We start from the raw sequence: 16,041 nt of genomic DNA, 5'->3' as shown, positions 1-16,041 counted from the left end.
AGCAGTCTGTAGCTGTCTACTGCTGTCTGTAGCTGTCTGTAGCAGTCTGTAGCTGTCTACTGCTGTCTGCAGCTGTCTGTAGCAGTCTGTAGCAGTCTGTAGCTGTCTACTGCTGTCTGTAGCAGTCTGTAGCAGTCTGTAGCTGTCTACTGCTGTCTGCAGCTGTCTGTAGCAGTCTGTAGCTTTCTACTGCTGTCTAGCAGTCTGTAGCTGTCTGTAGCTGTCTACTGCTATCTGCAGCTGTCTGTAGCAGTCTGTAGCAGTCTGTAGTTGTCTACTGCTGTCTGCAGCTGTCTGTAGCAGCCTGTAGCTGTCTGTAGCAGTCTGTAGCAGTCTGTAGCAGTCTGGAGTAGTCTGTAGTTGTCTACTGCTGTCTGCAGCTATCTGTAGCTGTCTACTGCAGTCTGCAGCTGTCTGTAGCAGTCTGTAGCAGTCTGCAGCTGTCTGTAGCAGTCTGTAGTTGTCTACTGCTGTCTGCAGCTGTCTGTAGCAGCCTGTAGCTGTCTGTAGCAGTCTGTAGCAGTCTGTAGCAGTCTGGAGCAGTCTGTAGTTGTCTACTGCAGTCTGCAGCTGTCTGTAGCTGTCTACTGCAGTCTGCAGCTGTCTGTAGCTGTCTACTGCAGTCTGCAGCTGTCTGTAGCAGTCTGTAGCAGTCTGTAGTTGTCTACTGCTGTCTGTAGCAGTCTGTAGCAGTCTGTAGCAGTCTGTAGCAGTCTGTAGCTGTCTGCAGCTGTCTGTAGCAGTCTGTAGCTGTATGTAGCAGTCTGTAGCTGTCTGCAGCTGTCTGTAGCAGTCTGTAGCAGTCTGTAGTTTATACTGCTGTCTGTAGCTGTCTGTAGCAGTCTGTAGCAGTCTGTAGCTGTCTACTGCTGTCTGTAGCTGTCTGTAGCAGTCTGCAGCTGTCTGTAGCAGTCTGTAGCTTTCTACTGCTGTCTACTGCTGTCTGCAGCTGTCTCTAGTAGTCTGTAGTTGTCTGCAGCTGTCTGTAGTTGTCTACTGCTGTCTGAGCAGTCTGTAGCAGTCTGTAGCTGTCTACTAATGTCTGTAGCAGTCTGTAGCTGTCTACTGCTGTCTGTAGCAGTCTGTAGCTGTCTACTGCTGTCTGTAGCAGTCTGTAGCTATCTACTGCAGTCTGCAGGTGTCTACTGCAGTCTGTAGCTGTCTGTAGCTGTCTGTAGCTGTCTGCTGCTGTCTGCAGCTGTCTGTAGCTGTCTGTAGCAGTCTGTAGCAGTCTGTAGTTGTCTACTGCTGTCTGAGCAGTCTGTAGCAGTCTGTAGCTGTCTACTAATGTCTGTAGCAGTCTGTAGCTGTCTACTGCTGTCTGTAGCAGTCTGTAGCTGTCTACTGCTGTCTGTAGCAGTCTGTAGCTATCTACTGCAGTCTGCAGGTGTCTACTGCAGTCTGTAGCTGTCTGTAGCTGTCTGTAGCTGTCTGCAGCTGTCTACTGCTGTCTGTAGCTGTCTACTGCTGTCTGTAGCAGTCTGTAGCTCTCTGTAGCTGTCTGTAGCTGTATACTGCTGTCTGTAGCAGTCTGTAGCTGTCTGCAGCTGTCTGTAGCAGTCTGTAGCAGTCTGTAGCTGTCTACTGCTGTCTGTAGCAGTCTTTAGCAGTCTACAGCTGTCTGTAGCAGTCTGCAGCTGTCTGCAGCAATCTGTAGCATTCTGTAGCAGTCTACAGCAGTCTAGCAGTCTGTAGCAGTCTGTAGCTGTCTGTAGCAGTCTGTAGCTGTCTGTAGCTGTCTGTAGCTGTCTACTGCTGTCTGGAGCAGTCTGTAGCAGTCTACAGCTGTCTACTGCTGTCTGTAGCAGTCTTTAGCAGTCTGTAGCTGTCTGTAGCTGTCTACTGCTGTCTCTAGCAGTCTGTAGCAGTCTACTGCTGTCTGTAGCAGTCTGTAACAGTCTGTAGCGGTTTGCAGCTGTCTGTAGCAGTCTGTAGTAGTATGTAGCTGTCTGTAGCGGTCTGCAGCTGTCTGTAGCAGTCTGTAACAGTCTGTAGCGGTCTGCAGCAGTCTGTAGCAGTCTTTAGCTGTCTACTGCTGTCTGTAGAAGTCTGTAGCAGTCTGTAGCTGTCTACTAATGTCTGTAGCAGTCTGTAGCAGTCTGTAGCTGTCTACTGCTGTCTGTAGCTGTCTGTAGCAGTCTGTAGCTGTCTACTGCTGTCTGCAGCTGTCTGTAGCAGTCTGTAGCAGTCTGTAGCTGTCTACTGCTGTCTGTAGCAGTCTGTAGCAGTCTGTAGCTGTCTACTGCTGTCTGCAGCTGTCTGTAGCAGTCTGTAGCTTTCTACTGCTGTCTAGCAGTCTGTAGCTGTCTGTAGCTGTCTACTGCTATCTGCAGCTGTCTGTAGCAGTCTGTAGCAGTCTGTAGTTGTCTACTGCTGTCTGCAGCTGTCTGTAGCAGCCTGTAGCTGTCTGTAGCAGTCTGTAGCAGTCTGTAGCAGTCTGGAGTAGTCTGTAGTTGTCTACTGCTGTCTGCAGCTATCTGTAGCTGTCTACTGCAGTCTGCAGCTGTCTGTAGCAGTCTGTAGCAGTCTGCAGCTGTCTGTAGCAGTCTGTAGTTGTCTACTGCTGTCTGCAGCTGTCTGTAGCAGCCTGTAGCTGTCTGTAGCAGTCTGTAGCAGTCTGTAGCAGTCTGGAGCAGTCTGTAGTTGTCTACTGCAGTCTGCAGCTGTCTGTAGCTGTCTACTGCAGTCTGCAGCTGTCTGTAGCTGTCTACTGCAGTCTGCAGCTGTCTGTAGCAGTCTGTAGCAGTCTGTAGTTGTATACTGCTGTCTGTAGCAGTCTGTAGCAGTCTGTAGCAGTCTGTAGCAGTCTTTAGCTGTCTGCAGCTGTCTGTAGCAGTCTGTAGCTGTCTGTAGCAGTCTGTAGCTATCTGCAGCTGTCTGTAGCAGTCTGTAGCAGTCTGTAGTTTATACTGCTGTCTGTAGCTGTCTGTAGCAGTCTGTAGCTGTCTACTGCTGTCTGTAGCTGTCTGTAGCAGTCTGCAGCTGTCTGTAGCAGTCTGTAGCTGTCTGTAGCAGTCTGTAGCTTTCTACTGCTGTCTACTGCTGTCTGCAGCTGTCTCTAGTAGTCTGTAGTTGTCTGCAGCTGTCTGTAGCAGTCTGTAGCAGTCTGTAGTTGTCTACTGCTGTCTGAGCAGTCTGTAGCAGTCTGTAGCTGTCTACTAATGTCTGTAGCAGTCTGTAGCTGTCTACTGCTGTCTGTAGCAGTCTGTAGCTGTCTACTGCTGTCTGTAGCAGTCTGTAGCTATCTACTGCAGTCTGCAGGTGTCTACTGCAGTCTGTAGCTGTCTGTAGCTGTCTGTAGCTGTCTGCAGCTGTCTACTGCTGTCTGTAGCTGTCTACTGCTGTCTGTAGCAGTCTGTAGCTCTCTGTAGCTGTCTGTAGCTGTATACTGCTGTCTGTAGCAGTCTGTAGCTGTCTGCAGCTGTCTGTAGCAGTCTGTAGCAGTCTGTAGCTGTCTACTGCTGTCTGTAGCAGTCTTTAGCAGTCTACAGCTGTCTGTAGCAATCTGCAGCTGTCTGCAGCAATCTGTAGCATTCTGTAGCAGTCTACAGCAGTCTAGCAGTCTGTAGCAGTCTGTAGCTGTCTGTAGCAGTCTGTAGCTGTCTGTAGCTGTCTGTAGCTGTCTACTGCTGTCTGGAGCAGTCTGTAGCAGTCTACAGCTGTCTACTGCTGTCTGTAGCAGTCTTTAGCAGTCTGTAGCTGTCTGTAGCTGTCTACTGCTGTCTCTAGCAGTCTGTAGCAGTCTACTGCTGTCTGTAGCAGTCTGTAACAGTCTGTAGCGGTTTGCAGCTGTCTGTAGCAGTCTGTAGCTGTCTGTAGCGGTCTGCAGCTGTCTGTAGCAGTCTGTAACAGTCTGTAGCGGTCTGCAGCAGTCTGTAGCTGTCTGTAGGTGTCTGTAGCAGTCTGTAGCTGTCTGTAGCTGTCTGTAGCCATCTGTAGCAGTCTGTAGCTGTCTGCAGCTGTCTGCAGCTGTATATAGCAGTCTGCAGCAGTCTGCAGCTGTCTGTAGCTGTCTGTAGCTGTCTGTAGCAGTCTGTAGCAGTCTGTAGCAGTCTGTAGCTGTCTGCAGCTGTCTGTAGCTGTCTGTAGCTGTCTACTGCTGTCTGCAGCTGTCTGTAGCAGTCTGTAGCATACTGTAGCTGTCTACTGCTGTCTGTAGCTGTCTACTGCTGTCTGCAGCTGTCTGTAGCAGTCTGTAGCAGTCTTTAGCTGTCTACTGCTGTCTGTAGAAGTCTGTAGCAGTCTGTAGCTGTCGACTGCTGTCTGTAGCAGTCTGTAGCAGTCTGTAGCTGTCTACTGCTGTCTGTAGCAGCCTGTAGCTGTCTACTGCTGTCTGCAGCTGTCTGTAGCAGTATGTAGCAGTCTGTAGCTGTCTACTGCTGTCTGTAGCAGTCTGTAGCAGTCTGTAGCTGTCTACTGCTGTCTGCAGCTGTCTGTAGCAGTCTGTAGCTTTCTACTGCTGTCTAGCAGTCTGTAGCTGTCTGTAGCTGTCTACTGCTGTCTGCAGCTGTCTGTAGCAGTCTGTAGCAGTCTGCAGCTGTCTGTAGCAGTCTGTAGTTGTCTACTGCTGTCTGCTGCTGTCTGTAGCTGTCTGTAGCAGTCTGTAGCAGCCTGTAGCTGTCTGTAGCAGTCTGTAGCAGTCTGTAGCAGTCTGGAGCAGTCTGTAGTTGTCTACTGCTGTCTGTAGCTGTCTGTAGCTGTCTACTGCAGTCTGCAGCTGTCTGTAGCAGTCTGTAGCAGTCTGTAGCAGTCTGTAGCTGTCTACTGCTGTCTGCAGCTGTCTGTAGCAGTCTGTACCTTTCTGTAGCAGTCTGTAGCTGTCTGCAGCTGTCTGTAGCAGTCTGTAGCAGTCTGTAGTTGTCTACTGCTGTCTGTAGCAGTCTGTAGCAGTCTGTAGCAGTCTGTAGCTGTCTACTGCTGTCTGCAGCTGTCTGTAGCAGTCTGTAGCAGTCTGTAGCTGTCTTCTTCTGTCTGTAGCAGTCTGTAGCTGTCTACTGCTGTCTGTAGCAGTCTGTAGCTGTCTACTGCAGTCTGCAGCTGTCTACTGCAGTCTGTAGCTGTCTGTAGCTGTCTATAGCAGTCTACTGCTGTCTGTAGTTGTCTACTGCTGTCTGTAGCAGTCTGTAGCTGTCTGTAGCTGTCTGTAGCAGTCTACTGCTGTCTGTAGCTGTCTACTGCTGTCTGTAGCAGTCTGTAGCTCTCTGTAGCTGTCTGTAGCTGTATACTGCTGTCTCTAGCAGTCTGTAGCTGTCTGCAGCTGTCTGTAGCAGTCTGTAGCAGTCTGTAGCTGTTTACTGCTGTATGTAGCAGTCTGTAGCAGTCTACAGCTGTCTGTAGCACTCTGTAGCAGTCTGCAGCTGTCTGTAGCTGTCTGTAGCTGTCTGTAGCTGTCTGTAGCAGTCTGTAGTAGTCTGTAGCAGTCTGTAGCTGTCTGCAGCTGTCTGTTGCTGTCTGTAGCATTCTGTAGCTGTCTACTGCTGTCTGTAGCAGTCTGTAGCTGTCTACTGCTGTCTGTAGCAGTCTGTAGCTGTCTACTGCAGTCTGCAGCTGTCTACTGCAGTCTGCAGCTGTCTACTGCAGTCTGTAGCTGTCTGTAGCTGTCTGCAGCTGTCTGTAGCAGTCTACTGCTGTCTGTAGTTGTCTACTGCTGTCTGTAGTTGTCTACTGCTGTCTGTAGCAGTCTGTAGCTGTCTGTAGCTGTCTGTAGCAGTCTACTGATGTCTGTAGCTGTCTACTGCTGTCTGTAGCAGTCTGTAGCTCTCTGTAGCTGTCTGTAGCTGTATACTGCTGTCTGTAGCAGTCTGTAGCTGTCTGCAGCTGTCTGTAGCAGTCTGTAGCAGTCTGTAGCTGTTTACTGCTGTCTGTAGCAGTCTGTAGCAGTCTGTAGCTGTCTGCAGCAGTCTGTAGCAGTCTGTAGCTGTCTGCAGCTGTCTGTTGCTGTCTGTAGCATTATGTAGCTGTCTACTGCTGTCTGTAGCAGTCTGTAGCTGTCTACTGCTGTCTGTAGCAGTCTGTAGCTGTCTACTGCAGTCTGCAGCTGTCTACTGCAGTCTGCAGCTGTCTACTGCAGTCTGTAGCTGTCTGTAGCTGTCTGCAGCTGTCTGTAGCAGTCTACTGCTGTCTGTAGTTGTCTACTGCTGTCTGTAGTTGTCTACTGCTGTCTGTAGCAGTCTGTAGCTGTCTGTAGCTGTCTGTAGCAGTCTACTGATGTCTGTAGCTGTCTACTGCTGTCTGTAGCAGTCTGTAGCTCTCTGTAGCTGTCTGTAGCTGTATACTGCTGTCTGTAGCAGTCTGTAGCTGTCTGCAGCTGTCTGTAGCAGTCTGTAGCAGTCTGTAGCTGTTTACTGCTGTCTGTAGCAGTCTGTAGCAGTCTGTAGCTGTCTGCAGCAGTCTGTAGCAGTCTGTAGCTGTCTGCAGCTGTCTGTTGCTGTCTGTAGCATTATGTAGCTGTCTACTGCTGTCTGTAGTTGTCTACTGCTGTCTGTAGCAGTCTGTAACTCTCTGTAGCTGTCTGTAGCTGTATACTGCTGTCTGTAGCAGTCTGTAGCTGTCTGCAGCTGTCTGTAGCAGTCTGTAGCAGTCTGTAGCTGTTTACTGCTGTCTGTAGCAGTCTGTAGCAGTCTACAGCTGTCTGTAGCACTCTGTAGCAGTCTGCAGCTGTCTGTAGCTGTCTGTAGCTGTCTGTAGCTGTCTGTAGCAGTCTGTAGCTGTCTGCAGCTGTCTGTTGCTGTCTGTAGCATTCTGTAGCTGTCTACTGCTGTCTGTAGCTGTCTGTAGCTGTCTGCAGCTGTCTGTAGCAGTCTACTGCTGTCTGTAGTTGTCTACTGCTGTCTGTAGCAGTCTGTAGCTGTCTGTAGCTGTCTGTAGCAGTCTGCAGCTGTCTGTAGCAGTCTACTGATGTCTGTAGCTGTCTACTGCTGTCTGTAGCAGTCTGTAGCTCTCTGTAGCTGTCTGTAGCTGTATACTGCTGTCTGTAGCAGTCTTTAGCTGTCTGCTGCTGTCTGTAGCAGTCTGTAGCTGTTTACTGCTTTCTGTAGCAGTCTGTAGCAGTCTGCAGCTGTCTGTGGCAGTCTGTAGCAGTCTGCAGCTGTCTGTAGCTGTCTGTAGCTGTCTGTAGCTGTCTGTAGCAGTCTGTAGCTGTCTGCAGCTGTCTGCAGCTGTCTGTAGCAGTCTGTAGCAGTCTGTAGCTGTCTACTGCCGTCTGCAGCTGTCTGTAGCAGTCTGTTGCATACTGTAGATGTCTACTGCTGTCTATAGCAGTCTGTAGCAGTCTTTAGCTGTCTGCAGCTGTCTGTAGCAGTCTGTAGCAGTCTGTAGCTGTTTACTGCTTTCTGTAGCAGTCTGCAGCTGTCTGTGGCAGTCTGTAGCAGTCTGCAGCTGTCTGTAGCTGTCTGTAGCTGTCTGTAGCAGTCTGTAGCTGTCTGCAGCTGTCTGCAGCTGTCTGTAGCAGTCTGTAGCAGTCTGTAGCTGTCTACTGCCGTCTGCAGCTGTCTGTAGCAGTCTGTTGCATACTGTAGATGTCTACTGCTGTCTGTAGCAGTCTGTAGCAGTCTTTAGCTGTCTACTGCTGTCTGTAGAAGTCTTTAGCAGTCTGTAGCTGTCTACTGCTGTCTGTAGCAGTCTGTAGCAGTCTGTAGCTGTCTACTGCTGTCTGTAGCAGTCTGTAGCAGTCTGTAGCTGTCTACTGCTGTCTGCAGCTGTCTGTAGCAGTCTGTAGCAGTCTGTAGCTGTCTACTGCTGTCTGTAGCAGTCTGTAGCAGTCTGTAGCTGTCTACTGCTGTCTGTAGCAGTCTGTAGCAGTCTGTAGCTTTCTACTGCTGTCTAGCAGTCTGTAGCTGTCTGTAGCTGTCTACTGCTGTCTGCAGCTGTCTTTCGCAGTCTGTAGCAGTCTGCAGCTGTCTGTAGCAGTCTGTAGTTGTCTACTGCTGTCTGCAGCTGTCTGTAGCAGCCTGTAGCTGTCTGTAGCAGTCTGTAGCAGTCTGGAGCAGTCTGGAGCAGTCTGTAGTTGTCTATTGCTGTCTGCAGCTGTCTGTAGCTGTCTACTGCAGTCTGCAGCTGTCTGTAGCAGTCTGTAGCAGTCTGTAGCAGTCTGTAGTTGTCTACTGCTGTCTGTAGCAGTCTGTAGCAGTCTGTAGCAGTCTGTAGCGGTCTGCAGCAGTCTGTAGCTGTCTGCAGCTGTCTGTAGCAGTCTGTAGTTGTCTACAGCTGTCTGTAGCTGTCTACAGCTGTCTGTAGATGTCTTTCGCAGTCTGTAGCTGTCTGTAGCTGTCTCTAGCCGTCTGTAGCAGTAGTTGTCTGTGAATCTACGTGTTGAGACAGGAGATGGCTGATAATATCAGTATAGCCAAGTCCATAGGGCTCTTTCAAACTAATATGAAATACAAGACTAATCATACTATCTCTATTGTCTTATTTATATTTTGCTAATGTCTTATTAAACTGTCTCTGTCTAATCCTGCTGTTTCTAATGTCTTATTATACTGTCTCTAATGTCTTATTAAACTGTCTCTAATGTCTTATTTATATTTGTCTAATGTCTTATTAAACTGTCTCTATTGTCTTATTTATATTTTTCTAATGTCTTATTAAACTGTCTCTAATGTCTAATCCTACTGTTTCTAATGTCTTATTAAACTGTCTCTAATGTCTTATTAAACTGTCTCTAATGTCTTATTAAACTGTCTCTAATGTGTTATTAAACTGTCTCCAATGTATTATTAAACTGTCTCTAATGTCTTACTAAACTGTCTCTAATGTATTATTAAAATGTCTCTAATGTGTTATTAAACTGTCTCCAATGTATTATTAAACTGTCTCTAATGTCTTACTAAACTGTCTCTAATGTATTATTAAACTGTCTCTAATGTCTTATTAAACTGTCTCTAATGTCTTACTAAACTGTCTGTCTTATTAAACTGTCTCTAATGTATTATTAAACTGTCTCTAATGTCTTATTAAACTGTCTCTATTGTCTTATTTATATTTTTCTAATGTCTTATTAAACTGTCTCTAATGTCTAATCCTACTGTTTCTAATGTCTTATTAAACTGTCTCTAATCCTACTGTCTCTAATGTCTTACTAAACTGGTTTGTCCTAAAGGAACCAAGAAGAGCTGTGACAGAGGAGGAGATGAGGTGGAGAAGAGAGGAGGAGATGAGGAGGAGGAAGACTCCAGAAGAACGAGTCTGAAAGATGAAGAGGTGTTAGAGGAGAGGGACGAGGTGTTGGAAGAGAGTGAGGAGAAGGAGGAGAGGGAGGAGTGGGAGGAGAGGGTGGAGAGGGATGAGAGGGAGGAGAGTGAAGAGGTGTTGGAAGAGGTGTTGGAAGAGGAGTTGGAAGAGAGGGAGGAGAGAGATGAGAGAGAAGAAAGGGATGAGAGGGAGAAGAGGAAAGAGGTGTTCGAAGAGGGGTTGGAAGAGAGGGAGGAGAGAGATGAGAGAGAAGAGAGGGAGGAGAGGGAGAAGAGGGAACAGGTGTTTGAAAAGAGGGAGGACAGGGAGGTGTTCAAGGAGAGGGAGGAGAGAGAAGAGGGGGAAGAGGTGTTGGAAGAGAGGGAAGAGAGAGAAGAGAGGGAGGAGAGGGAGGAGAGAGAAGAGGGGGAAGAGGTGTTGGAAGAGAGGGAAGAGAGAGAAGAGAGGGAGGAGAGGGAAGAGAGAGAAGAGGGGGAAGAGGTGTTGGAAGAGAGCGAAGAGAGGGAGGAGAGGGAGGAGAGAGAAGAGGTTTTGGAAGAGACGGAGGAGAGTGAGGAGACAACGGAAACACCTGGCCATACCTCTGATGGGTTTAGAGGAGAGGTAAGTCAAGCGATGTGTCTATCTGTCTATGCATCTATCAATCAAGAATACTTTCACTAGAACCAGACCTTAATCCTGCTGACAATTGTATGAAACTGTTATGAGAATTTTGTTCTCAGTGTTCATAAACGGAACTTCATTTAAATTACTTTGTCTGTTACTAAGAATTTGTAAGGTTCTTATTGAAATGAAATATTCAGAGGCCAGTTTACAATAGTCAGTAAGGTTTATTTACGAGAGCGCTGCTGTGCATATATAAAGACATTCCTTTCATAACTTTCTCTTACCCTACACACATACACACCAACATAGGGATTTTCTCATGAGTCTCACCACAGTTTATTACCACTCAGCTGACAGTTCCAGTCTTCCCCAGATACAAGAGCTCTGGAGGGGCCCTCCCTGTCCTACCTTATCTCCCCAGAGTTACAGCCAGGTTGGTTCAAACATAGGTTAATGCGTCTCTTTGTTCTCTTCCGACACACACATACATTCCTTTCTTCCTAGGTCTATGCTACATAACCCCTTCCTAATGAACAAACATTATTTATCACTAATAGAAAGACAGAGTAGAATTCTGTTAGTTATAATTCTATTTTAAATGTATACATTATTCATAATAAATCCCATAACAGAAACAAAAGCAACATCCTCCCACACAGACACACAGTATTATCAACAGACATCTCTCTCACACAGACACACAGTATTATCCACAGACATCTCCCCCACACAGACAACTCACAGACACAGAGTTAAAGGTTCCATTACAACATGGGGCCTGGCTGGTCTAGAGTTAAAGATTCTATGATTTTCTCTATCTACAGAAACCCAGCCTAAAACCCCAAACAGCAAGCAATGCAGGTGTAGAAGCACGGTGGCTAGGAAAAACTTCCTAGAAAGGCCAGAACCTAGGAAGAAACCTAGAGAGGAACCAGGTTATAAGGGGTGGCCAGTCCTCTTCTGGCTGTGCCAGGTAGAGATTATAACAGAACATTGCCAAGATGTTCAAATGTTCATAAATGTCCAGCATGGTCAAATAATAATAATCACAGTAGTTGTCGAGGGTGCAACAAGTCAGCACCTCAGGAGTAAATGTCAATTGGCTTTTCATAGATGATCATTAAGAGTATCTCTACCACTCCTGCTGTCTCTAGAGACAGCAGGTCTGGGACAGGTAGAATGTCCGGTGAACAGGTCAGGGTTCCATAGCCACAGGCAGAACAGTTGAAACTGGAGCAGCAGCAAGGCCAGGTGGACTGGGGACAGCAAGGAGTCATCATGCCAGGTAGTCCTGAGGCATGGTCCTAGGGCTCAGGTCCTCCGAGAGAGAGAAAGAGACAATTAGAGAGAGCATACTTAAATTCACACAGGACACCAGATATACTCCAGATATAACAGACTGACCCCAGCCCCCCGACTCTACTCGTTCTGATATTTCTTTATTTTCATTTTTGGATTACAGTGGGGCAAAAAAGTATTTAGTCAGCCACCAATTGTGCAAGTTCTCCCACTTAAAAAGATGAGAGGCTTTTTAATGAATTTATTTGCAAATTATGGTGGAAAATAAGTATTTGGTCACCTACAAACAAGCAAGATTTCTCGCTCTCACAGACCCTGTGAGAGGATCCTCTGTCCTCCACTCGTTACCTGTATTAATGGCACCTGTTTGAACTTGTTATCAGTATAAAAGACACTTGTCCACAACCTCAAACAGTCACACTCCAAACTCCACTATGGCCAAGACCAAAGAGCTGTCAAAGGACACCAGAAACAAAATTGTAGACCTGCACCAGGCTAGGAAGACTGAATCTGCAATAGGTAAGCAGCTTGGTTTGAAGAAATCAACTGTGGGAGCAATTATTAGGAAATGGAAGACATACAAGACCACAGATAATCTCCCTCGATCTGGGGCTCCACGCAAGATCTCACCCTGTGGGGTCAAAATGATTACAAGAACGGTGAGCAAAAATCCCAGAACCACACGGGGGGACCTAGTGAATGACCTGCAGAGAGCTGGGACCAAAGTAACAAAGCCTACCATCAATAACACACTACGCCGCCAGGGACTCAAATCCTGCAGTGCCAGACGTGTCCCCCTGCTTAAGCCAGTACATGTCCAGGCCCGTCTGAAGTTTGCTAGAGAGCATTTGGATGATCCAGAAGAAGATTGGGAGAATGTCATATGGTCAGATGAAACCAAAATATAACTTTTTGGTAAAAACTGAACTCGTCGTGTTTGGAGGACAAAGAATGCTGAGTTGCATCCAAAGAACACCATACCTACTGTGAAGCATGGGGGTGGAAACATCATGCTTTGGGGCTGTTTTTCTGCAAAGGGACCAGGACGACTGATCCGTGCAAAGGAAAGAATGAATGTATTGTGAGATTTTGAATGAAAACCTCCTTCCATCAGCAAGGGCATTGAAGATGAAACGTGGCTGGGTCTTTCAGCATGACAATGATCCCAAACACCCCGCTCGGGCAACGAAGGAGTGGCTTCGTAAGAAGCATTTCAAGGTCCTGGAGTGGCCTAGCCAGTCTCCAGATCTCAACCCCATAGAAAATCTTTGGAGGGAGTTGAAAGTCCGTGTTGCCCAGCAACAGCCCCAAAACATCACTGCTCTAGAGGAGATCTGCATGGAGGAATGGGCCAAAATACCAGCAACAGTGTGTGAAAACCTTGTGAAGACTGACAGAAAACGTTTGACCTCTGTCATTGCCAACAAAGGGTATATAACAAAGTATTGAGATAAACTTTTGTTATTGACCAAATACTTATTTTCCACCATAATTTGCAAATAAATTCATTCAAAATCCTACAATGTGATTTTCTGGATTTTATTTCTCATTTTGTCTGTCATATTTGAAGTGTATCTATGATGAAAATTACAGGCCTCTCATCTTTTTAAGTGGGAGAACTTGCACAATTGGTGGCTGACTAAATGCTTTTTTGCCCCACTATATGTTACTATAGTTTTGTATTGTTTTCTTGGTATTATTCCTGCAGTGTTGAAGCTAGAAACACAAGCATTTCATTGCACCTGCGATAACATCTGCAAATATGTGTACATGACCAACAAACTTTGACGTGATTTTGATAAAGAGAAATGTTTGCTATTTGGGACACAGCTCTGGGTCAGTCTGGGTTAGTAGACTATCTATGTGGCTGTCTGATGGTCTGTCTGTTCGGGCTGCTGGCATTCCTTCTTAAACTATCCAAGACATTGTGGAGCTACTAGAATGACCTGGAACTGTTGCCCTTCCTCCCCATGCTTACATACTAACTCTAAAACTCTGATACTTCTCTCTATGGCAGGATGAAGCAGATTCCCGTCACAGCATCTGGACATCGCTGCCACTTTACAGTCATCTATATCAGACACCAACCAATGTGTCTCACAACCTTTCAAAGGCCCCTCAGCAGCAGATCAACTTAACTTCAAAAAAAGACCCGTCGTATAACCAACAGACCAGCTCTTCAAATGACCCTGACCCCACCACCTTGACCCCACCACGGACCAGCTCTTCAAATGACCCTGACCCCACCACCCTGACCCCACCACGGACCAGCTCTTCAAATGACCCTGACCCCACCACCTTGACACCACTACGGACCAGCTCTTCAAATGACCCTGACCCCACCACCCTGACACCACTACGGACCAGCTCTTCAAATGACCCTGACCCCACCACCCTGACACCACCACGGACCAGCTCTTCAAATGACCCTGACCCCACCACCCTGACACCACCACGGACCAGCTCTTCAAATGACCCTGACCCCACCACCCTGACCCCACCACGGACCAGCTCTTCAAATGACCCTGACCCCACCACCCTGACCCCACCACGGACCAGCTCTTCAAATGACCCTGACCCCACCACCCTGACCCCACCACGGACCAGCTCTTCAAATGACCCTGACCCCACCACCCTGACCCCACCACGGACCAGCTCTTCAAATGACCCTGACCCCACCACCCTGACCCCACCACGGACCAGCTCTTCAAATGACCCTGACCCCACCACCCTGACCCCACCACGGACCAGCTCTTCAAATGACCCTGAACCCACTGTATGCCACAGCACCCCAGTCTTTAGTGATACCAGCAGGGCAGGACAGACACACCCCTTCCCTACAGCACAGTGTGTGAGCAGGTTTAGGGTCCCTACAGCACAGTGTGTGAGCAGGTTTAGGGCCCCTACAACAGAGTGTGTGAGCAGGTTTAGGGCCCCTACAGTAGACTGTTTGAGCAGGGTTAGGGCCCATACAGCAGACTGTGTGAGCAGGGTTAGGGCCCATACAGCATACTGTGTGAGCAGGGTTGGGGGAGTGCAGAGTAGTAGCCTGGAGGACCAAGAGGACAGTAGCAGTAGTGATGATGAAGGGAAACTGATTATTGAGCTTTAGACAGGAGTTAGATTTTCTACATGGAATACAGACAGACTGGAAGAGGGGAGGAGGGGAGGAGGAGAGAAGGGGTGGAGGGAGGAGAGGGAGGACAGGAGAGGAGGGAGGGAGGAGAGAAGGGGAGGGTAGAGGGTGAAGGGAGGAGAGGAATGGAAGAGGGGAGGAGGAGAGAAGGGGTGGAGGGAGGACAGGAGAGGAGGGAAGGAGGGAGGAGAGAAGGGGAGGGTGAAGAGAGGGTGAAGGGAGGAGAGGAATGGAGGAGGGGAAGAGGGGAGGAGGAGAGAAGTGGTGGAGGGGGGAGGAAAAGAGGGGAGGGTAGAGGGTGAAGAGAGGAGAGGAATGGAGGAGGGGAAGAGGAAGGGTGGGAGGAGAAGAGGAATAACCTACAGGAATTTGACCTCTATCCGAGCTTGTTTAAAGGAAGTGAATCCCTCTGGCAGACCAAGGGAGGATGGAGGTGGATGGGAATGGGGAGGAGGAGAGGAACATGGAGAGGGAAGAAGAGGGGAGGAGAAGAAGAGGAGCTGGCCTGAGGAACACTGACTAGCGTGGGGGAACGCATGGAGATTAACAGGATATTGGCTGGGGTGGGGAAGGCATGGAGATTAGCAGGATATTGGCTGGGGAGCAAGACCCTAACTCAGCACTCACACACACTCACATAGACACACACATAGACACACACATTGACACAAACATAGACACACACATAGACACACACATAGACACATACATAGACACATACATAGACACATACATAGACACACATAGACACTACACACCACATAGACACACACAGCCTAACCCTAACTCAGCACCAACTCGATACTCGATTGCTTCCAGCCAGCCATGCAGTGGGTCAGCTAAATATCCAGGAGGGCATGAGGATGACTCTCCTAACCAAGGGGATAAGGTTTTTTCTGGGTCATAAACAGGACCATGGGTCATAAACAGGACCATGGGTCATATACAGGACCATGGGTCATTTACAGGACCATGGGTCATATATAGGACCATGGGTCATATATAGGACCATGGGTCATATGCAGGACCATGGGTCATATACAGGACCATGGGTCATAAACAGGACCATGGGTCATATACAGGACCATGGGTCATATATAGGACCATGGGTCCTATATAGGACCATGGGTCATATGCAGGACCATGGGTCATATACAGGACCATGGGTCATAAACAGGACCATGGGTCATATACAGGACCATGGGTCATATACAGGACCATGGGTCATAAACAGGACCATGGGTCATATACAGGACCATGGGTCATATACAGGACCATGTTGGTTACCAAGCTGTCAGGATACTCACCCTCTTTCCATCAGTGTCTCTGCCTCTCCTGCTAGCTGATGACTCGACTGTTTGACAGGAGAAACTGATACAGGATCCAACTTTACATTAATACACTTCTGATTGTTTTTGTTTTATGGGACTCAAATTAACCTGGAGTGACATATGTTGTATATAAGTGACAGGAAAACATTTGGTTTAATCAATATAGTGTACATTGTTTAATGTTGTTTTTCAGATGTTTTTCAGGTGTTTTATAAAAATAAAAGTTGGATAAAATTGTATCTGAAACCACGTTCAGCTAATCTAGACATTCATTTATTGTGTTTATTTATTTTAATGATTTTTTTATTTCACTTTTATTTAGCCAGGCAGGCTAGTTGAGACCAAGTTCTCATTTACAACTGTGTGTCAAGAAGTCTATGTGTAGCTGGTGTATAGGAGTCAGGCGCAGGACTGCAGATATGAGTAAATAAACATATTTTACTCAACATAATATAAATGCAATACAAAACAGAGCAC

The 16,041-nt window shown here is 47.6% G+C and overlaps 1 protein-coding gene across 1 annotated transcript in view; it reads left to right on the top strand.

Annotated features, from left to right (window-relative positions):
- The window catches only part of LOC139369528 (zinc finger protein 831), a 78,715-nt gene extending 64,448 nt beyond the window's left edge, over nucleotides 1-14,267 (top strand). The window contains exons 5-8 of the mRNA XM_071108769.1: nucleotides 9,101-9,540; nucleotides 9,685-9,795; nucleotides 10,172-10,231; nucleotides 13,115-14,267. Of these exons, the coding sequence (XP_070964870.1) occupies nucleotides 9,101-9,540; nucleotides 9,685-9,795; nucleotides 10,172-10,231; nucleotides 13,115-14,209 (1,706 nt within the window). The 3' untranslated portion in view covers nucleotides 14,210-14,267. The remainder of the gene's footprint in view (nucleotides 1-9,100; nucleotides 9,541-9,684; nucleotides 9,796-10,171; nucleotides 10,232-13,114) is intronic.
- Nucleotides 14,268-16,041: the final 1,774 nt, after the last annotated feature.

The sequence above is a fragment of the Oncorhynchus clarkii genome, chromosome 17, assembly GCF_045791955.1.
Source record: "Oncorhynchus clarkii lewisi isolate Uvic-CL-2024 chromosome 17, UVic_Ocla_1.0, whole genome shotgun sequence".
In the NCBI taxonomy this organism is placed as follows: Eukaryota; Metazoa; Chordata; class Actinopteri; order Salmoniformes; family Salmonidae; genus Oncorhynchus; species Oncorhynchus clarkii.
This window is presented reverse-complemented; position numbering and strand designations above follow the sequence as displayed.